Here is a 27,918-nt window from a genome sequence, read left to right as displayed (position 1 = left end):
TATTCATATGATTACAAACAAACGCAATTTTCTGCAGGAAAAATCTTGGTGTGTGTGCTCAGGTGGGTGGATGGTTGAATGAAATGTGTCTTTGGCCCTAACGTGCATTTTTATATCAAACCAGATTATACCAACTTCAGCTTTATTATCCAATTGGAACTGATAGAGCAAATCCCATTCTAACTGAAAACTTAACACACAACATCAGTATTACAAAGACTAACAAAACTTTTGTTTAATTAGATTTCTCTAAGCAAAATAACATATAGCACATTTAATTCAGTCAGTGCTAAACTTAAAAAACAGAAAATAAAAACTTATATGTACAGCAGTCTTTCAGTTTGCCTCATTACTAAGAGTACCAATGATACAAAGCATCAGTGGTTTTCTATGAAATAAGCTTTCACATGTGGTCTAACATGCATGTCATAGGTGTTTCAGTTAATCTGCAATGACAAAATCTAAATTAATTAGCATTACTTTCACATTTGTTCACAGTAATTAACTTAAAAGTTAAATATATTTTTTAAACATGTTCAACACATACCATCATTCTAAAATCTGAAGTTTCATAACTGGGACTGAAATCACGAAGGACTTCTGTTTATTGTGTCTGCATTTCTCAGTGGAGCCAGTCATCTCACTGGTTTCATTAAAAATAAGCTGCTCCTTCAATTAACGTCCCAAGAAGGAATATAAATAATACATTGCATTGGCTTTAAATGACAAGTCTTTGAAAACAGTGAAGAATGAACATTTTTCCAATGCAGCTACCATTTTTTATCTTGTAATGTAAAGAAGTGAGTTAGAGAAGCTTGAGAGCCTTCAATGCCGCCAGAAGCTGCAGACAGGGTCCTGTGTCCTTGACTGTGTCCTTCTCCAAAATGTTATTGGCACATTTTTCTTTTCCTGGCAGTGTAGAAGGAGGCATTTTTCCTACTTTCACTGTCCCTTCTCTGTCTTCTGTCAGCTTACCACCTAGTCTCCTTTCCAACCACGTGTCCTCCAAATGTCATTCAAAACAATTCAAAATCTTTTGGCGCTAAGAGTAGATCGTAATGACTTCCCGACCTCCTCCACGAACCAACAGAACACGGTCTAGGCCTTCCATTAAGACCTCCAAGAACTCCATGTCTGAGAAAAACATGGTTAAGGGCACATTGTACAGATCAGCTGATTCATCCAGTTTTAGGAGCTGCTGTTTATTGAAATCGTTGCCAAACATACAATCTGTTAAACATTTAAATTAACTGTAGTATTTATTTATTCGCAGCTAACATAGTTCATTTATTTGATTTTTTTAGTATCTATTTACAAAGTTCCTTTTGCTATAGGTGCAGAATTTAGGAATGAATCCTGAAGTTTATCATATATGGGCAAGGAATTATATTATTATATATTGTAGAGGAGTGAATAACTCTCTGTGAACTATCTCCTTACAATGAGCATCTATGTTCTTCTGCTTGTTGTCTTCTTTTTCCCGTTTTCTTTCTTTCTTAACCGAGATTGACCACTCAATCCTTGTTACATAATATCTTAGTCTATGTAGTTTATTAACTTATTAATCAAGGGCCTATAATGGTTTTTTTTTTTTTCCTGTTAATGCTAAGCTAAGCTAATCAGTTGTTATCTGGACCTTTTAAGAAAGTTAATAAAATTAGTGACTGCTGCAAAAGTCATACCATTCCTTCAAAGTAGCAACAAGTTGCTTACTAAAAAACAGTATATATTTCAAAGTAAAGTTGGTTAGCTTCTATTAGCTTATTGAGCTAGGATCTATAATAATTATATATAATAAATCCAGGTTAAAGACCCACCTGTTCTCTGCTCCATTTGAATAGTTTTTATTTATTTAAGCTTTAAGTTTCTTTTAAGACTGAATTTTTAAACTTGATCATGTTTTAATACTGTTTCTAAAGTTTTCTTCTCTTTTCTCTCTTTTGCTTTTGATTTTAAATGATGCTTTTTATTTTCTGATGTTGTCAACGTCTCTGTGAAGCACTCAGAATCACCCTGTTATTGAATTGTGCTATACAAATAAACTTGCCTTGCTCATAATGCTCCTTTTCCTTTGTATGCAAAGCTAAGCTGCTGTTACCTGTAGCTTTTACGAAAGTGAATAAAATTAGTCAATGATGCAAAAGTCATATCTTTACTTCAAAGTACCATGATTTCTTACAGTGGCTGACTAAATTCCAGTCAGTTAATCTGCAGAGCAGCAAAGCACCTGCTACTCTGATGATGTTAAGCTAAGCTAACCTGCTGTTATCCGTAGCTTTAAGAAAGTGAATAAAAAAGTTGCAAAAGTCATACTAATCCCGAAAAAATACCAATATGTCTTAAAGAGACTGACTAAATGAGAGAATAATTTACTTCCTAACAGAAAGACAATTGGCTACTGGACAATAAAGTTGCATTAAACAAGGATACAGTTCTCATCTCCTTTCTTGTTCTTGGGTGGGCCTGGCATGTTGAGAAGGACCAGCTCTGAATTATGGGACTTCTTGACCACCACCTCATTCAGCTTCACAGCTGTGTGCATCCTCCTCACATTGGACTGGTTGCTAAATTACACCAAAGACATTAGTGAAAGCATTGATTGGAAAAAAGACAACATCTGTTCCTATGTAACAAAGTTAAGCATTGTAAAGTACAATACTATAAATCAACTGCACAAAAGAATCACAGCATAGATGGCTATGAGATCTGATGAGCTTACATGCAAGTAGCTTTAATACTGCATGTCAAATAGCAAGCTTGTTTCATTCATGCATCCTTGGCTCACGCAAACTAAAGTGAACGGCTTTCATACTCGCATGCTGACGGGGATCATTTTCAAAGACATGCACATGCACAAAGAGTTTCTGTACGGGTAACCACAAGGTCAAAGACGGGGCAACTTACAGATTCTCCCACTCACTGGAGGAAGGGAGCAAAAACAACACATCCAACATTAACAACAATACAAGAGCTGTTCCTTCTTGTCTCATAATCAACACAAAAGGGAGAAACAGTTTAACAAACGAATGACATCATACTGGAAAAACTGCATGCGTCAAAATGACTGGATTACTACTGAAAACTATTGAAAAAGACAAAGGTGACAATATATTCAAAGTGAGGCTATGATTGAACTATGTTAATACAGAATAAGGTGAAATGTATAAAATACTACCCTTAAACATGCAGGTAGTGGCTGTACAATATGACAAAATCAAGTGTCAAATGAAATAAAATGTGAGAAAAGGCAACACATTTTAGAGTCCATCCTTATGATCTCCTGCAGGAGAACTGGATCTACTTACGGTTTCATATTAAACAGATCCTTTACGGCAGCTCCTTCTCTCTGCTTGTTCCTCTCGTTGAGCATTTTGTCTTTGGTCCACGTCATGTGGACACGATCTGGCGTGGCACCTGCATCTTTGTCTGTCATTGCAGAATGAGATGCCGTGTTCCGGTCGTGAATCAACTGGGCCTGAACAAAGAACAGGATGAGCTGAGCTGAGTCAATCATAAAAAGAATCAAATAATGTGCTCCACTATTTCACAATGTAAAGTGGTTTGGAAATAAGTCGAGAAATTAAATGAACACTCTCCAGTGAGGAGCAAGTTTGTGGACATGAAATAAAATGCAGTGTCTTTTGGAGATGAAACATGAAGATGAAAGCCTGGATCTGCTTCCATGATTTATGTAACATGCCTGCCACAAAAGTGACATCAGAATAAATGGAAATAAGTGTTTCCATTTATGTCAACAAGAATCTACATGAATACATTCCAGTCCCTGATGTGTTTAACAAATACTTTCATGGTTAACAGGACTAACATGAACTGGAACCAAAACCAGATTAACTGGTGCACATTTCATGGGGGTTAATACAAGGGACATTGTGAAGTCAGCCCGGAATCTGAAGAGTAAGTTGTGGAAAATGCAAAAAGGACCCTTTCTCTCCAAGGTGAGTAGCACTTAATGACTCATTAATTGTTATGCATCATGTTATGTGTCTGCATACACTGTGGGATGTTTTACATCTACATTATTATTTAATATTATTTGAACTGATAAACAGTTTGAAAAGTTATGCTAGGTAAAGTCCACTTTCTTTCTAACCTATGAAGCAAATATGTAATCTTTAATAGGTTTGTAAAACAAGCAACCTTGCATTGCTGCTGGCTTTGTTTTTTGAGAAACATTTCATTTCATAATTTTTGTCAAGTCAAACCAGAGAAACACAGTGCAGATCGTGTTCAGATATTGACCAATGCTCCAAACATTCCCAGTGGTTGCAGATTTGGTGTAAGGACCTTAAAACCAATCTGCATGTCTAATTGTCGTTCTAACTTGTGATTTCTAACTTGTGTGGTCATAGATATCAGTGTTTAGCACCCACAACAAACTATTATTAAACTTTGGGAGGAAATAGTTTACTAGAGGAGCAAATGTATTGAAAAACAATTGCTCCAACTCTGGGACTACATAGCACATTTAATGCCACTTACTGAAGACTTTGTCATCCTCTAGTGGCAGCTTCTCATCTCGAAGAGTCTTTAAGTCTTTCCCTGAGCAGGGCCTGTAACCCCCTCAACCCCAGGTACCAAAATATGGCAGCCCACTGCTCTCTAGTAAACCCACTAGAGATGGGTAAAATGCAGAGCCTAATTTCCCAGTTGGTATAAATAGGGTAAAACTGTTGTTTTGCAACAGATGTAGGAGGATAACTGGATGGAAGACGGTGGAGACTCAAATTATTTTGAGCATAGCACAGACATCGTGACCTAGCCAGAAAATGCAGCTGAGCTCAGCTTACATTGACAGCTTTGTCTAAAATATTGCATTATGTACAGATGGTTAATGATGGTAAGGAAGTATGATACACGAGGGGAGCAATGGCACCAATGTGGTTGCTAAAAACTGTTTGGTTGCCGTGGCTACCTCATCCTCTGGAATGCTCTGAATGCTGAGGGGTAAGGCATCAATGCCAGACCTCTTCTTTCTCTTTGCGGAGCCACGCGATACATCTGTAATGCTCTGAATCTGAGCCAATCGTCCAATCACAACACAAGAGTTCAAAGGTCAAAAGATGAGATGCACTGCAGCTTTTGTCTATTTTAAAATTAGAATATTTCCAGTTGAGATGTTATTCCATCGAGTTTTGCATCTAAATCTATATTTTACAGCATTTACTGAGCATGCTGTTGTGCTATTTAGTACATTATAATCTGGCATTTATAATGCTTCATTGTACCTCTCTCTCCCTCTCAGTGCGGGACAGATGCATCTGTTTGAGTATTTGAGATCTCTGCTCCATCATCAGCGTCTTCTCATATGTAAAGGCCGAGATATCGCTGTCATGCTGGAAAGATATCAAGACATCTGCAAATTTAGTACCAGTAGATAATGACGTAGTATAAAAAAATTGCAAACTGTCTCACCATCTCTACCACCTCCACCACTGCATCCAGGCGTAGTTGGTAGAGAAACATTTGGAGGTCCTTCTTCATCTGGATGGAGTTGTCATCCATCTGGGCCACTGTGAAGATTCGCATTTTGCACTTCCTCCACACCTAGAAAGACTTGCATCAGCACCAGTTCCCAGTACATAAGCCTCACATCCAATGTTATTCTCAGTAAATAAGCTCTCCCAAAGCAGCACTAAATATTACAACAAACACTTTAATATGTTTTATGAAGCATGAAAATCCTAGCTATTGCCCTGAACATCAAGAGATTTTCCCACAACAATGCTGCGGAGAACACACACCTTGTGCTGACTAAGCAGAAATGGCAGCAGCATGAGTAATCCACCATCATGTACGATCCACCACACATCAATTGTGCCCTCTTTCAGACGCTCTTGGTTGCCAGGGAAATGGTCGATGTTCTTAGCAACCAGCAGAGCTTGATGTGCTGTCGTTGTCTCTCTCACCGTCTCTAGATGATGACAGGCAGAGAGATGTTGGGACATTTCACACGATCCAATATCAGGGCTCTTACTAGCAAAGATTAAAAGCTTCTTCTACTTTACACTACTGAATTATTTTTTCTTTTTTTACCACATCTTAGAAAACCTCCCAGCCTTTCTGCAATTGGGATTTGTAATTTGTGTTCTTTTTATGAGATAATAATGTTCAGTTTACCTATGAAGTTCTGCCTTGCAGAGGAGTCTCGGGCTTGTTTCCAGCCTGCTGGCCAGGCCATCAGGACAGCATTGTGCTTCATTCCTCCCAGTCCTGCAGACTGGATTAATATGGAGAACCCATCCCGCAGGTTGGAAGACACCACCACATGGGAGAAGCCCTTTGTCCTCTCTGCAGCCATGGCTGCTTTCAAGTTCTACAGGTGGAGGAAAAGCAGTTGATTAAGAAGGTAAGTTGATAAAGCTGAGCTTGACATGCAGAGTAGGGGACAGAACAAACCTGTTCTCCAGTGTGGGCATCCTTCTTGCGGGCCATGTATGTTCCCTGCAGGACTGAAGAGACGATGGTCAGTCCCTTCCCCGCTTTTAGCTGTGTGGTTAAAGACAGGAGACGAGGGTGCTTCACTGCCAGGTCTGAGTCCAGCTTACACAATACTAACAGCTGTGGCCTGAAGAGATGAGTAATAAAAGAAAGGAATAGATTATGTAACTTGAATAGAGTAAGAAAAAGAACACCAGAAAATGAATAGCAAACAGGAGGAAGATCATCCTCACCTCCAGTTTTTGGTGTGCAGTGGTGCTTCCTCCAGGCGGATGAGAGCATAGCGGGCCGCATTTAAGGACAGACCCCTGATCCCGTCACCCCATTCCTTCACTGCCCTGCATCCAAAAGGCCCAAAGAGAAAAGTTTCACTTCTCTTCAAGATTTTGGATCACATGTTTAGCTAGTTCAGCTATGTTCCACTGACTGGCTTTAGCAATGATCAGAGTAAACATTAATGTTCCAAAATCAGCTTCCAGTAATAAAGCAAAAGCAGTGGAGGGTAAAACAAGCTTTCTTTGTGTTCCACTGCGACCTAAAGTCATCTTTCTGGTAAAGCCATAAACAAAACCTTGCTATAATTAAAGTGTTCATGTCAGCTTTAATAACATTGGAGTTAAAAGTGATTTTGACCTCACACTCACCCTTTGTATTCAATGTATTTGTAGATACAGCCAGCTATCACAATGGCAAATATCGCATAGTACCAGGAGGAGATGAACATGAGGGACAGACAGAGACTCATCCCTAAGAAGGATAAAGTCCTACAGGAAATAAACACACATCTATTATACCGTCACAGGACATTAACTGAGGAATGTCTCCAGGGCTATTTAAGATCTGTTCTCACCAGTGATAGAATTTGAAGCGAGGTCTCCAGTTTGGAGTACAGAGCAAAGTCTGAACAGCACAGGCCAGGTTGACAAACAGATAGCACATGAGGAAGAACCTAATAACCAGAGACACAATAGAGATTGTAAGGATACAAAAATTTAGCAAGAAGAGTGAGTATTTGGGATTATATCAAACTGCATACATGGAGAGGATAGGGGCCACATCATCCAGAGAAGCGATGAGAATTCCTATCTCACAAATCCCAACCGTCAGCAAAAGAGCCCAAGTGGGCTCACCATTAGCCTTCCCATGACCAAAGACCTGAAAGAGAAACCGATACAGAATACTGAGGTCTGATGCAGTTTTCAGTGAAGACACAAATTATCCAGGTCACAAAGTCACTGTTAGACAGAGCTTCATTATGTTATATTTGACTGATGAAAAGATCTTTGGTTTGAATCCTACTTGGCTATAGAAATTTGAAATAACTTTATGAACTATGTTTTTTCTCCATAAATTATTAACAAAATATCTCAAACAAATCTTGCTGATCTTCGATTTATTTCAACATAAGAAGAGATTAAAGATAAGCAATTTGAAGTCAGTGAACACTGGGAAGTTGTTACAGTCATATTGAAACAAGTGCAAATCGATGAAGAATTTTATTTACTATGTAAAATACAATGAGTATAAATATTTAAGGTACTTGCATGTAAGAATGGGATGATGCCATCACGAGCTATGGCCTGCAACAGCCGGGGGGCAGCAGTCAGGCTCTGCAGTGCGGCACCACAACAGGAGAAAAATGAGCCAATCACAATCACCCAAGGTGACGGCCAGGCCAGAATACCGATTACAGGGTTCTTCTTTACTGAGTCACCAAACCTGAAATATCCGAGATCATGATCATGGCTCATTTTCTATAGAGGTTGTGTACATGTTTAATTCTAAATATCAAAGAATATGTCTCAAAAAGCTCTTGGGGGAAAAAAAAAAAAAAGTGAAAGTGGATTTAAACTTTCTTTTACTTGTCTCTCAGCACCACTCCTTCAATACAGGCCCCAAACAGGACCACAAAGGAAATATCTGACCACAAAGTTAAGATGGCAACAAGTAACTGATTTGTCCCATTTTCACCCACAGAATGAAAAATCTAACTGGGGAACTTGATCTACTTCTGTCCTATGTATAGGTTGGACACACTCAACACAAACAAACATAAACATAGAGCCTAGAGGATACAGATGAAAGAGGTAGTGAGAATAGCCATGATAGTTCCTATTGGGATGGATCTCTGGGCATCACGAAGGTCACCAGACCTGTTAGAGCCAGCCATTATGCCTGAAATAAGACACACTTTAAATTAGTACACTGCAAAAAGTCAGTTTACAAAGTTATCAATAACTATTGAGTTTAATTTTCTCTATTTTTGCCTTCAACTTGAGGTCATTTGACATTTAAGATACCTGTGACAGATGGAAAGTATATCCCCACCAGTAATGTGAAGTAAGTGGTGATGTCACTGAAGACGTAGCTCTTCTGTGTATTTTTGACTGGTTCCTCAACTGGTACTGAAGACAGATTTGTCTTCTCTATGACCATATTAGCTGGGCCATAGTTGCCCCACAAGTTCTCTAATGGAAAAAGAGGCAGAAATTTTCATTTAACTGTTAAAGTACCAGAAAGTTGAACATGGTTTCTTTTTTTTTACATGCTTTTTGTCTAACCTTTGATAACTCCACTCAAGAGCCCAGGTATGGCCTTTATTTCTGTCAAGTTATTTAAGGAGAAATATTCATCACAGGTCGCGTTGGGATGTTTACTATCGCAGAAGAGACTCCACAGGTCGGTGGTGACGGTGTCGTTATTTACTGTTTCCATCTTTGAGCACGTGTCAAACATGTCATTCTTAAGAGAGCGATTCCCCAACAAACAGACACTGTAGAGGAGAAGAGTTAGGTTAAAGTTTATGTTAGCTTTGGTTCTCAGGGAAATGCAATAACTGCTTTTAGTGTTGATGCAGCAGTTGATTAATTATCATAATCGTCCAAGAGAAAGAACTTCACTTTTTTTTCTCCTGACAATGATTTACACCATTAAAAACCCTCAACATATATAAATTAAATAAATGCACAGAAAGTTTTTTTTTTTTTCATTCAAGATTTATTTATTTCTAATCTTTATTCGATAGTGAAGTATCTCCTTTGCAAGAGAGCCCTGATGCTGCAACAATGCTGGGTTTCTGTATAGGACCTGAGCTAACTTTTCTTGTAAAGTTACACTATATAAAAAAGTCCAAGATGGAATGAAGTATTGATTTAAGTCATTTGCAAATAATTCAGTTCTGTTTTAATTTCTTTTAATGGGTCACTTCTGAATTTCTGGTAGATTTTCGCACTTTGGTGCCCCCTTACAAAGGCAGGACGGCATCCATCCTGCATCCTGTCTTTTATCTGAGCTCTCTCCAGCCAGTAAAAGTCTGTCCGACGTCGACTTTTGTCTTATCTCTTGCTCTTTCACATCCATTCTTTCTTTTCCTAATTCCCGTCTTTCCTCTTGGGTTTCTTTTCTGAATCAGCAAAGAAACGCAAAAGGTGGGTGTTCAAACTGGACAGAGTGTTAATATCCAGTGTGTTGCTGCCATGTGATTTTAAGCAAAACAAGACCATTATGTGATGCTGGGAAAAAAAAGTTGTGAAGTTTCTGAGCCCCAAGATGCTGCAGAGCAGCGATGGCTCCAGGAATGTGAATAATGAAGGTCAGTGTAACATCAAAATGAGTCGGAAGCTCAGAACTTCTGTAGTGTTTGGAAATTTGGGTTGTAACTTTATCTGCTGAATATGCAACCAAACACACAAACTAAGGGTACCTGGTGATATCAGTTCGCTGGTTAAATGGCTAATTACCTGTCAATATATGGAGCAAAAAGCAACTTAAAATGTTCCTGAAAGCACTTTACAAAATATTTTTGGTTAATTGATGAGATTAAAACAGTTTTTTCATTAGGTAGGAGATTCTCAGCTTTTAGTCACTCACCTAAACTCTGGTGGTTCAATAACTGTCTTGATCACACCTGCATAAGTTGCCATGATGGAAAGAACCACACAGGAGAGAAACACCAACGCCAGTTTGTTCACATACCTGCAGCAAGAGGAGGAATGAACTTGAGACTCTGACTTCGTGTGGTTGTTTTTGATAATCTGTTTGAGTGGATACTCACTTAACCCCTACAAACACTACAAGTGCCATCAGGACCAGGCAGCAAGTCCCATAGATGCGCATGTTGTTGAGCTTTTCATCATCATGGTCGAACACTGTGGCTGTGGGAACGATGTATGTCTGGTGGCAGACAGGCAGCAAAAGCAGCGACCGAGTTATTAATCTGCATCAGACATTGACAGTGACGTGGTTGACACTGCGGTAACGCACCAGCAGAATCTCTATGGTGCCCAGTATGTACAGCGACCCAGCAAAAGCAGTTCCAAGGTAAAAACAAAGACCCACTGCTCCTCCAAATTCTGGGCCCAAAGATCTAGAGATCATGTAGTATGAACCACCGGCTATAAGGAAAGAAAAAAAACTTAAAATTGGTAATGATGAGCAAAACGTGCACAAATGTCTGCATTAAAATCAAGTTTTCAGATATAAATAAATACATTTTTGGTTTTAAATAGATGCCTGTCAAAGTAACTTTTACATCCTCAGTCTGTACATCAATGGTTGCATTAACATGTGTGATTTTTTTTTTTTATTAACTCAACTACAACATACCAGGTACAACTCCATTGGTTGCTATGGCACTCATCGATATAGCAGTGAGCAAAGTCTGCAGGGAAGAAAAACAAAACATGAATTATAGGTTCACAATTAAAATTTTTGTTTTACAAAGTGCTAAAATGATTTTAAATGCATTACTAAAAAAGGCTCATATTCACAACACTGATATGTATTTTTAAGCACACAAGCATTTTATTTTAAAATGCGAAATACAACAAATAACTTGCATGCCAAACTAATCTTTACTGTCAGGGAAAAAGTAACAATTCACGTGTATGCATAGAGCTAAAGAAGCCAATCAAAATATGATTGATAGCTTCATTCATTTGAAAAATAAAATCTATAATATAGATGTATTTTATATTAACTTTATTTAATTTCACTGTTTAAGAGTAAATTTATTTCAGTTCCACCAAAGACTGTAATCAGGGATATAACAGGAAGAAAACTGAAACAGCAATAAATAAGTTTGCAAAGTAGATAATTTAGTAATAAAAAGCAATATGACAGAGAAAAAGCATGTAAAACTTAAATTCCATCAACAAATGAAAAGACTGAAGTTTAATAAATTCTGAAATTTTACAAGTACTATACACTTTCATGGATAAGTCGCTGAACAAATATGGAGCAGTTTGATAAAAAAAAAGGCTAAAAAATGTTCCAGTTTATATGTTTTGCTGCCCTGCAAACTGCAGTTTAGCTCCTGTCATGCTACTGTGCTACTGATGATGCCATTGGATGGTATTAAATCTTAAACCTTACAGCTGCTTTAATCCCCATCTTCTGCAAGCCATTCTTCAGTCTTTAGTGCTTCTGGTCAGGGTTAAGTGTTATACTTAATGGGTGCAGTTCCCATCACACAACTTGCTGCTATCAGTCACAAAACAGTGGCCTTGAAAAGTTGTCATCTCACCATTCTGAAGCATTGAATGTGAAACAACTACAGTGTGCATGTAGACAAGGTTTTATAGTTCACATTGTCTGGTAAGATTAAGCTAAGACTATATGTCTTGCTATATCATCTTGTAGACATCTCGCCATGTCTCTCTACTCAACAACTGATAGTCAACATCTCACTGTGTCCATCACTATTAATGATTGTCTTGCTACTTAAAGACTCACATGTTTGACAATCTTTGACATTGAGTACTTAAAAAGGCATTGAGTGGTCTAAGGCATTAATCTGAATACTCAGCAAGTTGAGTTCAAGTCCAATCCTACACATTTTCAGCCTTTTCCTACTATGCTCTTACTTCCCAGTGACAAGGGTTATTATTTACGACCATTGACTGCGAAAGTTTATAAGACATAGGTTAATTACCAGGTTGGTCCTTTACTTATATTTACATTCACAATGTACGTTGGTACCACAAAATATTTGATACCACTGAGCAGAGGGATTCAAACTGCAGAAGATGTGAGCGTTCTGTTCTCATCATGAACAAATTTAATTCAGGCTTTTTAAACAGTTAGCTCTCTGTTTGATCATCTCAAGCTGCTGATGAAGTATGTTTTAAATTCAGTTAGTCATGTATTGGGACAAATGTCCTGTTTGTTTCTTTTTTATAATCTTATTTGAAGATTCTCATCTAAGATAAAGCATTGCTATTAAATTTAAATGATATTTTGTTTTATTTTAAAACAAACTTGACCACAGATGTTGTTCTTCTCAGGCTTTTATGGAGTGGTACGGGGTGCCCAAAGGAGACAATGGCATCACGGTTCTTTTGTCACCAACAGTAGGTCAAGAGACTTTGTAGTTGAAGCTGTCAGTTACTCACACAGATGCAGCACATTGAGACCATGGCGAAAGATCCCAGGATTCCCGCCGTGCCAACAATCCAAGTAAGACGCAGAAACAGAATCACACCGAGAATGTTCTGCATGCAGGGCAGGAAAACCCCGATGAATGTTCCCATCTGGGGGACCTGGAGATGCACACATGTAAAATAGAGGTATGAATGTACACACATGACAGGTTTTGATTGGTGCCCCAATATGTAAGCTTACAAACTATGCTGAACAGTCAATCTTTGAAGAAACCTCAATGCAGATTACATGTAAACTGTTTGCATAAGCGTGAAAAACTATGAAATGTGTGCAGAAGCATACCGACTTACAGCATATACCTGCCATACCTGCTCAAATTCAGAACAATGAAGTCACCGTTTTTTTGTTTTTTAACTTGTCCTATCCAGCATCGTAGCAAGTAGAGTGATGGTGTGGCTCCTGTGTTGTGCCGAATTATTAGCTTTGCCAAGGGGAGCTTTATGGGTACAAGGCTCCTTTTGATAATGTGATTTTATCTGTCTGTCTGTTTGTCTGTCTGCCCGCCCAACCGACCGACCGCCCGCCCGCCCGCCCAAAGGGGCACAGAAAAAAAAGGGGAATAAAGACGAGAAGTAAAAAGTAAAATAGAAACAAGGAAGAGGAGACAAAGACAGTACATAGAAGGCAGCGACCCTTCAATCCAACCTAACACCAGACAACCAACTGCTACACCTGTACAGAAACACAACAGAGAATTTCCTACAGCTTTTACAGGTAAACTATGCCGACAGTCATCAGGAGTTCCTAAAAAAATAACTAAGACAGCAGCAACAACATGTATCACAACAACAACCAAAGTACTAGAAACACACACACACACACACACACACACACACACACACACACACACACACACACACACACACACACACACACACACACACACACACACAAAGCCTTAAAAAATAAGTCTTAGTGTATAAACCCACTAGACAACGCAGTGACTGTGTCAGCATGCAGAGTATGAGGAATGAGGAGTGATCAGCGATAAGTGTGATTGTGCAAATGTGACCACGCCTCTCCGAAGGCTAGAAGCAGACTAGGGCCAGAGACCTGGGCGATCAGCAGCAATCTCAGTGCACCAACCCAAGCCACCCCACCATGAAAACTACCCCGGCTGGCCCAGCTAGAGCCCCCCGCGGTCACAGGGCTCAGGCCCTTGCAGGCCAAGATTAGCAGACACCAACCCCGCCAGGCACTGGCCATTGAGGGGGCCAGAGTGAAGCGCCCCGAGCCCCAAGGACCCCCAACCCCACCCCAATTCAGAGGGGCCACACCAAGGCCAGGAGGACCAGGCCCCCGTAGACAACTACCTAGTGAGGGCCAGCACCCACCCAGTGGCAGCACACCCAGGCTCAGACCCCAGCACCAACCAACCCCTCCACCCTCAAGAGATGGGGCCAACCCCGGGCACCAGAGCCCAGAACTCCCACCCAGCCCAGGGCCAACACCCATCGACCCAGGTCCCGCCAGTGGCCACACCACACTGCCATTAAGGCGACCCCAAACGCAGAGCCCCCCTATAGCAGAGCAGCCCACATCCCCACCATGGGAAAACACCAAGGACCCGCAGCAATATGTTTTTGTGTCATTATGGTTTTGTAACTACGTGCATTAGTTGACTGTTATCCCTTCTATCAATGCAACCAATGAAATCCATTACACTCCATGTAAAATTCAAGGCGCAAAATATCATTTACAAACCACATACTAAATACATCAGACAAAAAAGCACACTTATGAATCTTTGCCATCTTCCTCCCCAGAAACCAAATAGTACGTACCTTTTTTTGACTAAAATACGCCTTGTCTTGTGTTTTCATTGTTGCACTCAATTTGTCTAAATGCTGCAAAGCGCCTGTTGATGGTTTTCACATCTCCCACATCTTCTCACATATGATACTCTGGTTCTCTGTTTGGCCTCTTTTTCTAAACCTTAATCATACTGCATTGTCTGTCTTGATCATTATAGTATTAAGCCTCAGATCTTCGTCAGTGCTCTCAGCTATCATTTAGGGGGCGAGTTTTAATAAAGCATCATCAGTACTTCGACAAAGACTTACAGTCCAATTTCCAGCTGTCCTTTACCCAAAGACTCCCTGTGTTCAGTGTTCACGCTACTACAGAACAGGCAAGTATTGTCCCCGGAGACCTCATTGAGTTTATATGATTTGAGTAATTTAAATGTCTACTGTTTGCAACTTGCACAAATTTTGCTGCCAGGAATTTGGATAACATCAAAGAAAAAGTATTTGTCTTTTCACCCAGCATGCAAAAGTAACATTTTTAATTCTTAGTTATCTTCTATCCACTTTTTTATAGTATACTTTAATTTTTATGTTGTGGCCTGGGAAACATGGAACCAAGTCTAGCTCTGCCTTAACTGTATGATAGACACTAACCTTTAAATATAACCAATTAGCATGCTAAAGATGAAAAAAATCACTATATCCAACCACAAAACATAGAAATATGGATGGATTAAACACCTTGATTTATCTTAAAACTTTAAATTTTCTGTATTTTATATGTCTCATCTTTTTTTATTTATGGTGTATGTTTTATCTGTATGTAACTAGTTAATGCTTTTCTTGGCCAGGGCTCTGTAAAAGAAATGCAAATCTCAGTGTGACTTTTCCCTGGTTAAATAAAATAAAGTAATAAAATAAAAAGTCACATATTATTATGTAACCCTTTGATGTGTCAACTGGTACAACAGCTTCAGTTGTGGACAAATCCATCCAACCTATGGGTTGGGTTTTACTCCATCTTACCACCTTATAAACTCACTTTTCAAGGACTAGATGTCTTTATTCGGGATCAGGGGTTAGGGTTTAATGTCCAGACTCAACTCTGGTATTTTTAAACTAGCAAGCTAGCAGTAGTCAGAAGCCTTGTGTAAGGACTGGATCCCAGCTTCACACACTTTTTAACAGCTGTGCTTTTCTCTTTGCTCTGGGACTATTCCATCACACACATGGCTCATCACAAAGGAGCTGTTGCCAAAACTTTAGCTTGAAAGGTTGACAACAAATGCAGCTAATCAAGAAAACAATACATTTATTAAAAAGTATGGTATATTGTTTCAAACTTGGATGCAACAATTTTGTGAAACTCATGTGTGAACATGACTATCCCCCCACTACTTGAAACCAATATTATAGATGAAATATGAATTAACTTTCCTCAATCTAACAACCCACCTCATTTATGGTGTCAGCGAATGACAGAAAAATACTTCATGCTCTTCAGATACAGCAGTTTATATTTATTGGTTAACAGACTTCATGTGCAGTGTTACTTTACATGAGCTGCACATACATTATACAGCTATAGTTTAGAATGATTAGGAATTATAGCTAAGTACTGTAAATTTACAGAAATCCTTTAATGTGTACATTAAACGTCTTTGTGATTTCATTCTGATTTTGATGATAAGGTCTAAAGGCTCATGACACAGGGCCTTGTGTTTGCCACACAGCAGTGACGCGGGACCAGTCTTTAAAACCTAAACTATAAAAATTAATTAGTTACACAATTGTGCGGTCCTGGTAAGAAACCACTCTCCATTATGACTTTTGTACTGCTACTACTGTAAATTTCATAAAATGAAAGGATGTTTATAAAAGAGCACATCTTTTCCTCACAATGCAGTCCATTCTTAAGATATTCCCATCTCCTCGTGATATCATATCATACATAAAAGTCTTCCGTACAATAAAAATGATTTAGAAAGTCTGTTTGAAGCTTGACTAGAGCACACAAATTCTTTTTGGTACCTCTAACTAGAAAAAAGATTTCTAGAGCAAGCCAGCTAATCAAAACAGCCAATACTCTAGAAATAAGAGTTCACAACATGTACACATTTATCAATAAAACTTCTACTGACTTGTAAAATGCCCATACCATGACAGCGACCCTCCTGACCCCATCTTCAGCCTCTTCATGCTCACGAACACCCTGGGAGAGGTTGGTGTAGTTGGCCAACTTGTTAAGAAGAGATGATACCATTGGGGTACTGTCCATCTCTTCCTGAAAACAGACAGAAACAATATGGGAACAAAGCCTACACAAATAAAAGCTTTAAACTTATACAAAGGTATTAATGCAATGTTCTCTTTATAATGGATCCCTGTATGTTTTAGAACTAAAATCAATTAATTTTGCTGTAAAATTTAAATGATATTTTTATAAGTAGTGAATGTCTTACCTCAAATAACGCCATGTTCTTGCCTTCATAACTGTTCTCTCTGTCACTATCTGAGTTGAGAAATGGACTGGACTCTCTCTGGTCATCATCTCCTTCTGAAAAATGAAAAAGTGTCAAAAATCAGACTCACCGTGGACTGTACTACAACTTTCTGAGGCTGATTTAAATATTGAAGCATAGTAGAAATATGTATGTCTTTGAGGAAATACCCCCCCCCCCCCCCCCCCCCCCACACACACACACACCCATAAACTGTCTATGCTCATTACTTTCCCCTTTACATAGCACTGCCCTTCTCTTTCATTTAACAGAAAATACAATAAACAGAAGCTAAAATTGTGCACAGTTTGGCTGGAGGTCTTAAAAGGCCAACTCGTTTTCAGTAACATAAGCTCATATTTGGCTAATTTATTACATTTCAGCCAGCTAATGCTAGTTAGCAATTAGCAACAGACTGGGTTAATATTTTGAACACAAATGACTGGTGGAAGATAGATAAGGATAACTAAAGATGCTTTTTGGAAGTGGAACTTACTGCTCCCTATTTAAAACACGTCATATAATATTGTCATAAAGAGCTGTGAAGCAGAAGTCTTTGTGAAGCTAACTATTAGTAGCCCAAACTGTTAGAATTCTGTTATTGTACATATAAGCTAACTTTGGTGTGACTTGGGAGTTCTTGGAATAAGATGAATGACTAAACTCAAGCAATATACTTGTGACTCAAAGTTTTAATTTTTGTACATCTTATAATGAATGGACTAATACAGAATTAATTTTAAATGCTGAATTTATTGGCTCATCGTCTTCTGGACTTTCTTAGTGTTTGTTGGGTATGTGGCTTGAAATACTGGAATAATTTATAAATGAATTAAGACGCAGCTCACAATTGAGCTTCTTCCTCAGTCAGCTCTGGACTGTTGAGACAAACCTATAGAGATGTCCAAGTCAAGTCTGAAGTATTTGACCTCGAATTCAAGTCACCAGAATAGTTATAGTGAATAATCTCTACGCCTGCGGTCTGATCTGCTTGGAAAACTGCAATGTGATATCCAATGAATTTAAAATCCGTACTCACCCTTTAGTAACAGCCCTGAACTTTAGCTAAACTGACAAATGCTCTGTCCCTCTCCTCTGGTCAATTTCTTTGTGTGGTCGGAGGTTGTCTCTCTCCTGGCCACTTCATGGCACTATACCAGTCTTGGCAACCACCTTGATTGGTGGATGGCGTGATGCGTTTTTTTTTTTTTTTTAACGTTTACGTGTTTGGCCAGCCGGGCTCTCTTCCTTCCATCTCCTGTGTTGGCTGTGGTTTTGTCTTGGCGTGCTGTTGGTAAGGTGCCAGCCTTTTCCGCGCAGCGCGGCTGGCTGCTCTGCAGGATCCTGTGCGCACTGCTAAATGTCGACACAGGTCGTGCCGAAAAAAGCACCCCTGCCGTGAAAAGCACCCCCCCATCTCAAGGAACGCAGTATCACCTTCTCATCTGTAGATGGCGTTTATTCATTACTCTTAAGAACTTAACAAAAGGCTGAACTAAGCTGCTGATAAAAAGAATATATATTACAAAGTGAAAAAAGTCAGACAGTAATGCTTAAATAGTCTGTATATGGTCACACATAAATAACTGGACTGATTTACTTGGGGGGTGCATATTCTGCCCCAAGTAAATCAGTCAATTTGGAAGACCTGATGAACATGGAAATTTATTCATATTTTAAATATGCTCTTAACTTATCCAAGAGTTTTAATGTGTACAAAAACTCATCTGGACCGACAGAGAAATTTTCTAAACTAATACTGCAGTTCATAGCATTTTTTTTTTTAATTTCTTCCTCCTCCTGAATGTAGAGAGGAGGGCCAATATGCTACATCTTAGTGCAGGATCACCAACTGTCCTGCAGGTTTTAGATGTCCCTGGTTCAAATTAACTAATAATCTGTTAATATATGACTCAGGTGTATTCCAGCAGGTAAACATGTGAAATCTGCAGGACAGGGGCTCAAGAGGTCCACAGTTGGTGATCAGTAAAACTGATTGTCTAATCCAAGTTTAGTTCCCATTTTATCGTCATTATAGAAAAGTCAGCAGTTTATGGAAGCATGTTCAGTAAATGTCTTATTCTTCTGCCAAACACATTCAATAGAGCCAAACTGATGGAATTAGCGTTTTTTATGTTTCTGTGGCTCTAAGTTAGTTGCTAACATAGATTTCAAACATTAAGCTTTTATATTGCCACGACTAACCTCTGCAGGTGTTTTAAAGGTGGACATGGTGGATTAAGTGTCCTGGATTTTTATACTATACACATTGAAGTTTGCTACTTGTATTGGTCCTTTTTTATGTATTTTTTAAACCCAAAAGTTACAGTGAGGCTGCAGCTATAGATGTGTGCTGTCACGCACAGCGCTGCTATCATTTTGATTGCATATGCAGACCCGTCTTGTGACGTGATGGGATATGGGATAGAGAGAAGATAATGGAAAAAAAAAAAAAGTTCATGAGTCTCAAATCGTGAGTCCAAGTTGTATTTAAAGTCTTTGGAGACAGAGTACAAGTCTTGAGTTACAGGAAATGTGACTAAATTTGACTTGAATCCGAGTGACTGTCATGTAGATGTTTCTTTCAAAACTAATCCAAAATTCACTTCTGGCTGTACAGCAATGTCAGTACATTTGATTTGATTTTCACACTAGATCAGTCAGCTCATCATCGCCATGAAGAACCCAACATGTAATCCTAGTTCAGAGCTCACTAGTATCTGAACACTGTATGCTCGGAGGCATTATGAGCAAGATAAGTTTTTTTTTCATACTCCTGTCATAGTGAGAGATTTTTTTTCCCCTGGAAGTTGTAAAGTCAGAGCATGATCTATTGTCAGAAGTTTTGTAGCATTTTACTGCAACTTTGCATCCTTTCTTTGCTGGCTTTTTGGTTTATATGCATGGGGAATACGGATAACAAAAGAAACCTGCATGTTATAGAGACCAAAAGAGATTGGGAAAATTAATTACACAAAAAATAAAGGGATAAAAAAAATTACAGGGAAACATTTTGCATCTTTTAATATGTCACAGTTCTGCTGATAGTTAGCAGAAAAGTGACTGACTGCTTTAAGATATTCGCCTAAGTGATGTAAAGGAGCCTGTGATGTGAAAGTAAGTTGCATATGGTCACAAACATTTTCACACATGTAGACTTACCATGCATACCTGTAGACATAATGGACAGCACATAAAAAGACAAATTATGCTAATTCCTAACCTTTTTTTTGTTAGTTTTTTTTTATTTTATTCTGGGATGCCACACATTTAAAAGTTTAATAATTGGTATTTAATCTGGGAAATGTGCAAAAATAAGTAAATTAATATCTGGTTTCAAACTTTGTTTAGTGTCTCTAAATCATTAACTTGGGAGTGTTTAAAGCAGAATGTTTGCACACCTCATCTACTTTATGGGAAAAAAGCACAATCTGAACATGTAATTTAACAATATTAAAAAAAAGGAACAAAGATATGTTTCTTTTAAGCTCCAAGGTATGTATGATTGCTTTAGTATGAGATTGTTTAATATAATTTAGAAAAATTGTATTGCAAACACTCATAATTTAGAGAATCCAAAGCGAAATGAATAAAACTTATTAAACAGATTCACAAAATGCAAAACGAACTGACCAAATACTTTTTTCTGTGTTGTCAACAAAGCTTACACAGTAAGCAAAGAATTTTATTAAACTACTTAACCATTGATCTTGAGTTGGAAAAATAAAGCCAAAAATTCCAGAGATTCACTTTCAGGGATGATGGCCACCAGATGTCAGTATTTCCTAATATACAGCTGCAGAATATCCAAAGTCAAACCTCATAACATCCCCCAGAACATAAGAGGTTGTTATAAGAAGTGTGCAATAAAACAAAAAGAGCAACAAAAATATAAGAATACTTTGCACAGAGTAGGGCCTGGGTTAGAAACATAATGAATCTGATTGCATGGGTTATGGAAGAGATATGAAAGGCTTCTGTCTGTATGTAGTTCACTGTTAATGAAAGAGATGGCCTGTGAAAATAAGCGGCTCCTGTACCTCGATGTTCTGGTGCTCAAGAGGCGAAAAGAGCCCAACAGAGGGATGTAGATCAAAAACCTGGGCATGAGAGGTCTGAAAAGATTTTTTTTTTTTTAATCATCCTGGAGTAGTACAGGTCCTGGAGTGTGAGCATGAGTGTGCCAATGATCTTCTATGCAGTCCAGGTTTTCTGTCAAAGTCCTCTCAGGTCCAGGCTGGTAGCTGAACCAAACTAACTGAGGTAGGGCAGGGCTGCTCCGTCTGAAGTCCACTATCATGCCACTGTTCTGGGGATCTTCAGCTCCAGATAATTGCAACTGCACCAGGCAGTGAGCTGCTCAATCTCCTCTCTGTATAGACTTGTCATCATCCTGGATGAGATCATCAACAGTGATGTCATCTGCAAACTTCAGGAGCTTCACCGATGGGTGTATGAAGGTGGAGGTGTTTGTATGGAGAGAGCATAGCTCTGGAGAGCACCAATGCTGATAGACAGGCAAAAACTTGGTGGGGAACCAGAATAACCTTCTTTTATGGAACTCTTCAGTTGGGGTCCCAATCCTACCGATGCATTACTGCCACAAACCGGTGTCTGAAACTGGAAGTATGCATGGAAGTATGAAGAAGGCGACGTATGACAATTATTGAAACCGACGTTGCTATTTGCATATGTAAGGGAGCGTAAATGGACTTTAAGTGGGAGAAGTGGGGAGGGAAGGCAGGTTTTGATGGTGGTTTTATCTAACAATGAAACAGATTCAGGTCATCAGTCAGCTGTTGTTGGTGTTTCCCTACAAAAGTGGGGATTGGTGATGTTCCCTGGGCCTTTCCACACTGATGCACATGTCATTAGCTGAAACAGCTGAAAACAGGTTTTTCAGTTTTACTTATTCATTAGCATGTTTTCTTTCTGGGCATCCCCCACCACCACCACCATACTCTTGTAAGTCACTTCTTTAGGCTTATAAAGCTTTTCTCATGTTAAATGGATCATGGTTGGGGCACTCATATCCTCAACAGAAGCTGATGTAGGATTTCACTGTGGTGAGCACAGCCATGCTGTTAGCTGCAGCTTCAAAAACATTCCAGGCAGTCAAAGTAGACCCATAGATCCTGCTCGACCTCTTTGGTCCATTTCTTCATAGTCTGAACAACAAGCCTAGCAGACAGCTTTACTGCTGTCCTAGCCCACCTAAAAAAAGAGATAAGGCTAACACAATGGAAGCCATGCTACATACTGTAAGATTAACACCTAATGAAAGATGATAATTATAGAACACAATTGTCTGTAGTGCCAATTATATCTGAAAAAAAATGTGTAAATATATACAGTCTTTTAGAGAACTCCTAAAAGGCTAACTTAGCAAAGAACAAAGAAAGGGACAACAGCTACCATGACTGTCCAGTTTTTCTTTTAAAGTCAGTAACAAAGTCAAACCCTTACAATTAACCATTCAGATACATCTTCTCATCATCTCTATTTGCTGTTGTTTAACATTTCTTTACCTTTCTAGTTCATAAAATTTCATTTTGTCCACTTCATGGTTATATTTTAAATAATATAAATGCACGCAAGATAAAAGGATAAAAGTGCAAGCAAAAAGAGAGGTCATATGAAACACGACACCGGTCACATGATAAGTTAAAAAATGATGGTACTGAGATGTTATCACTTAATGTTTTGAATCTTGTCTGATCAGCACTTGGTATGTATCTGAGGGCGTTTTTGCTTTTGGGTTTTGTACAATCTTTAACTTTTTAGTCTGTTAGGAAAAGCACAAAAAGAAAAGTAACAATAACCACTCCAATGAACTTATACAATCAAATAATTATTGGGTGAGTTATTTTAAATAAAGTTTATAATTTATAATTTTCAGACTTTTTCAGGTTTTTATATTTTGATTTGTTGTAGTCATAAAATTAATTCAGTTAATATTTTTTGTGAATCTACAAATCTCATTAAAATGATTTTTAATAATAAAACAAAAAGAATTATAACAACAAAAATTAAATAAAACAAAACTATAAGAATTAAGTCCCATTAATATAAGTATTCACTTCGTCTGGAAGAGAACTAAAATAGGCAAGTATCATGAATGTTGTTATAAGGCAGTGGGTGCAAAGCTTTTACAGGTATAACTGTATACCTGACAGTATTCCTGTTGCAGTATGGTGTTATTTCCAGGTTTTAGTCATTGTAGACCTGTAGCATACTTATTTCAAATATGCTGCTTTACTGTGATACTGTTTCTTTAGTTAGAGGCCATGACAGGAGTACTTGTATCTCTATGGGGTGATACATTTGTCCATGTGCACCTCTACAACTGAATATAACTGTACTTTAAACTGATGGATTATTAGCGTTACTTCCTGATCTGGTAGACACCCCATCAATCTGCCTGTAAATCTCAGGTAGAATATAATAAATTACATAGCAAAATACAAGGAAAAGATAAGTAAAACTAACCTTAGTAGCATTTAGATCCAATAAAATTGAGTTTATTACGCTACAAGAGGTAGGCTTGAATAAAACTATGGCCACTAAAAACTTCTTTTAAATCTCAGATATACAGATAGACAATCTTAGATTGGATAGATAATCTACTTGGGGAAGGCAAGGTTTGCTATCCAACCCCCATGACCTTGACATCATCATCCTACCACAGTTTTTAGTGAGACATACGTGCAAATTATACCTGCATATTTTCAGTGGGGCTCAGACAGGTCCAGAATGGAACGCATGCTTCACAGTTCCCATCGCAGGCTTTAACCTGCAGGTAAGTCAATAAGCTGGTGCACGTAAGGACTCGAAACTGGCAACAACAGGCATGTATGCTGTACAAAATATTCAGATAAAGATTTTTAATTCACTGCTATTTTGTATTTCTAAAAGTATCAGCAGATACTTTAAAAAAACTTTTTATGGGAAACTGAAAACAGTACTGCAACAAAGTAAATTGCCATGTATCATAGCAGAGAAGGGCTATGATACTTTACCCTCTTACATTTGTAAACTGCTACAAGTAGTTGGCTCTAATGAAATAGCCAACCCACGTGAAAACTGTGGCTCAAGTTTACTGTGCATGGAAACTTATGTAGTCTTTATCTTTGCTTAGCTTACCTTCCTAACAAACATCTGGCTGCTGTCAGTTGGTGTGTGTTTACTATCTGTGTTTATGTTCGAAACCACAAACAGATAACAAACGCACAACAAGGACAGCCAAAATCAGCAGCATTAGAGAAACAGAAGTCATGGTTGTACACGAGGAGCTGGTACAGAAAATAGAATCTGTGTTGGCGTTTGGTTTCCGTAAATAAGAATAAGAACACAGCAAAGATACAGGCTATTACTGAAAGAAACGACCATGTTTCTGTTCAACAAGCTAGATACAGACTGCATGTCCGAGAATATACATCAATTTGGTAAACCTTTTCAAGGCAGAGAAAATGCCTTTATTTAGCTTGTATCATCTATTTTAGTCTCCTGGCATGATATTATTATTATTATTATTATTATTATTAATATTATTATTATTAGTAGTAGTAGTAGTAGGAGTAAATGCTTAACAGTTTCTAAAATTTCAAATATTCATAGCAGTTTTAGAATGGTAGATTTTAGAGGATATACTATTTTTGCATTAAGAAAACCTGAAAGCAACAGAAAGCTTTGCTAAAGGGCCAAATGCTCTGTCATTTGGGGTCCAGATGTATGCTTTAAAGAGCAGTTGTGAGACATTTTGGTCAGTAAACATGCTTCTGTAAAGAAAACACGAGGTGTGTATGCTCTTGTAGTAACAAGCATGATCCTAATTGATGAACCCAGGTTAGCGCTTTCGATCAGTTCTGATTAGAGCTGCAACTGTGGTTATTACAGCATTATTTGATGCAAGACTCAATGCAGATTTTTGCAAATAATAGCCAGATGTTACTGTTAATGACATTTTTGACCAACATAGAAGAAACAAATAGCACTGATGTTGACCTCAAGACACTTGGGGCGCATCCTTGGATAGTACTGTTAAATGTTGTATATATTAATTGTTGCTCTATTGTTTACTAGAGGCGAATGAGCCATTTTCGGTCCTGGCCAGCTAACGAGTCTTTCTTACTGGTAAAGTGCAGTGTGGAAAAAAAAAAAAAAAGGTGCTCATTTCTTCAATTTCCCCACCGACTCCCCCAGACTATCCTGTGAATGCAACCTTGGTGACTTGCCCAAAGATACTACCGCATTTGAGAGGGCTTGGTATCAAATCACAAATTAGCTACGACTACATGGATCACTTTTGATCCAATCGAACATCCAATCAGAATAAAAATGCATCATGTAAACATGTCAGCTGATCCAATTTGCCTTGATTAGAGAATTTTCCATCTGATCTAGAGGGGTGGTTCAAACCTTTTCACAACTGAATAAAAATAACCATGTATACACTCATTCCTATTGTTTCTGTGGTGTATGTTGTTTCTGTGCAGGCTTGCACCATGTAAGGGTTACAGGACACGTTAGAAAATAAAAGAGTTAAAGATTATTGAGCATTCGACGGTCGAAAGATTCAAAATAAAAAGAAAGAAGAAAACCCTTCTTTCTCTGAGCTAGTTGGCATTGCGCATGTCAAAAGTGTTATGAAATCTGTCCATCATGTAAATACAACTGAGCAGATCACTTTATCTAGTGTCCATGTAAACATGTCAGCTGGAATCTCTGATCAGAAACATTTAAATAGGATACATGACATATTTGTCCATGTAAACGTAGCTGCTGTAAATAGTGGCCAACCTGGCCAAGTCACAGCCACCAGTAAAGACTGAATGTAATTGTGTAGCATTTAAACATTCATGCTTCTTAGATAAACCCTTAAATAGATGTTATTCTTGGCTCAGAATAATATAAAGGTTATTGTGTGCATCTGTATCCTACATGTATTTGAATGTTTAGATTATTCTTTAGATTGTCTCCCTCATTGTTTTTAGTATTAGAAGCTACTGTAGCAGTCATGACAAGGCAAGAGCTCCAACCATTAATCAGAGTTTTAAAGATGCAACTAACACCTCACGTCCTCTTCCCTCCACATTTGTCAAGCTGCCCTGCAAGTTTCAGCTGGTTGAACTCTGGTGGTGAGTGTCTTTCTTTGTGTGTGTAGATGTGTGTGTTGTACAGTGTGTGCCTGCTTTCGTTTGTACTGGTTTACTTATGCAGTGAATCATTCAGTTAGTCATTCATACACCTACTGTATCCTCCTTCTGAGATAAATATTCTGTTACTTCTTTCACTTGTAAAGGCAGATATTTTGTCTTAAAAGTTACCTCCTACCTGAATAACGTTCCTGTAAGTTATCCACATCCGTTTCCGCTTTAAAGATCTTGCCCAGACTGATAGGCCTGCTCTCTCCCGCTGCAGCCCCAGTGTTGCTACTATCCTCCACGTCCTCCACTGGCACCACAGTGAAATTTGTGGGCATCTTGGTTTTTCTTTTATCCGGGAGAAACTATCAGCAGGTGTCCAATGATGAAAACTGGGATGATTGTAGCTGCTTAACTTGCACCCTCACAAACCTCACAAACAAGAAGTTACAGACAGTTAAACAAAGTAAAAAAAAAAAAAAAACAAACCCTGTCAGGGTTTTAGCAGAACCACAACATGGTACTTACTCCAAATCTTTTGTTTCCTCTCTCTTTGTGGTGTCCTCTACACTCAGGGAGAAAGTACCGCCTCCTGCACATGGGGCAGGCCAAAGTCCTCCAGTATATTTCCTCACTCTCTCCTTGTTCTTCCTCTCCCTCCCTTTCCCCCCACTACTTCAAGACTATTGCCCCATGTGACCATCTATTTACCATTCAGACAGAGCCCAGACATGGGGCACCCAACAGCTCCTCCCTCTTCTCTCACCGTCCCACTTCTGGAATTCACACCTTTGAAATGCCAAAAAAGTAGAAAAACTAACTCCAAAGTATCTATACAAGTGCCCAACTTCTTTATAAAGCCACTAAAGAAGAAAAACTTAGATCAAATTAAACAAAGATAGTTTAAACCACAGTGTTTTCTCATTTCCAAGGCTTTGGTTTAGTTTCCTCCTGTCTCTTCAGTCTGACAATTTCCGTCTCGGGTTTCCTCCAGGTAAACAGAATGGGTGTTACCTTTCCCACAGTGCATTCTGGGTAACTGTGAAGTGCTGATGTTCATCATCTGTACAACACCATACTGTCTTGTGTGCACGCACATTGTAGCAGCAAAGGAAACACCTTGAAAACCTTGAACACTAACTTTCCTCTTTATTCTGAGCACCAGCATGGATTACAATGGAAAGTCACAGGGGAAAAGAAGTGAGCTTTGAATAAGAATGGGCACGAGTAAACATGAATTGTTCCCAGTTTGTGGGATAATTAAATTAGCACTTAAAACCTAAAACTTGTTTTATCTTAGCATGCATAAAAACATCAATTGTCAAAACTTCTTTCTTTGGTATAAATGCTATAAGTATGGCAAATAAATGAAATCCACTGAATTTATTATTATTATTACTATCAATAAAATAGGGTAGCCTTGATTACAAAGGCTTTACTAAGAAAGTGTTTTGTTTGCAGTTAAATTCCATAAAATTGTATACGTTTATTTAATATACACACTACACCAACTCACATACCAATTTACACCAACTTTTCACTCAGTACCAAATTAAAACACAATACCACAATTATTTATTATAAACAAAGCAGGAAGTTATTCATGCCACTGAAGATAAGGGCTCT

General features: G+C 38.4%; 1 protein-coding gene across 6 annotated transcripts; it reads right to left on the bottom strand.

Moving 5' to 3' along the window:
- Nucleotides 1-210: 210 nt before the first annotated feature.
- On the bottom strand, nt 211-27,278 carry LOC121643988 (solute carrier family 12 member 7-like). Of its 6 annotated transcripts, XM_041991657.1 has the most exons (28): nt 26,821-27,278; nt 26,483-26,724; nt 17,111-17,205; nt 16,807-16,932; nt 12,852-12,998; nt 11,065-11,119; nt 10,723-10,853; nt 10,514-10,632; nt 10,330-10,434; nt 9,021-9,232; nt 8,760-8,927; nt 8,536-8,634; nt 8,322-8,379; nt 8,004-8,178; nt 7,496-7,614; nt 7,310-7,408; nt 7,104-7,223; nt 6,693-6,797; nt 6,418-6,586; nt 6,139-6,334; nt 5,763-5,932; nt 5,434-5,565; nt 5,247-5,354; nt 4,907-5,035; nt 3,306-3,475; nt 2,905-2,919; nt 2,431-2,564; nt 211-1,134 (listed from the first exon to the last, which is right to left on the bottom strand). In XM_041991657.1, the coding sequence occupies exons 2-28, from the start codon at nt 26,628-26,630 to the stop codon at nt 1,043-1,045; spliced, it is 3,396 nt and encodes a 1,131-aa protein (XP_041847591.1). In that variant the 5' UTR covers nt 26,631-26,724; nt 26,821-27,278; the 3' UTR covers nt 211-1,042. The 6 variants fall into 6 exon arrangements, with proteins under 6 accessions (XP_041847591.1, XP_041847585.1, XP_041847586.1 ...); XM_041991651.1 differs by lacking the exon at nt 4,907-5,035; XM_041991652.1 differs by lacking the exon at nt 4,907-5,035 and having other exon boundaries at nt 17,111-17,202.
- Between the last annotated feature and the right edge of the window lie 640 nt (nt 27,279-27,918).

This window comes from Melanotaenia boesemani, chromosome 8 (assembly GCF_017639745.1).
Source record: "Melanotaenia boesemani isolate fMelBoe1 chromosome 8, fMelBoe1.pri, whole genome shotgun sequence".
NCBI lineage: Eukaryota > Metazoa > Chordata > Actinopteri > Atheriniformes > Melanotaeniidae > Melanotaenia > Melanotaenia boesemani.
Note: the sequence above shows the minus strand (reverse complement) of the source record. Positions and strands in the feature narration are given on the sequence as shown.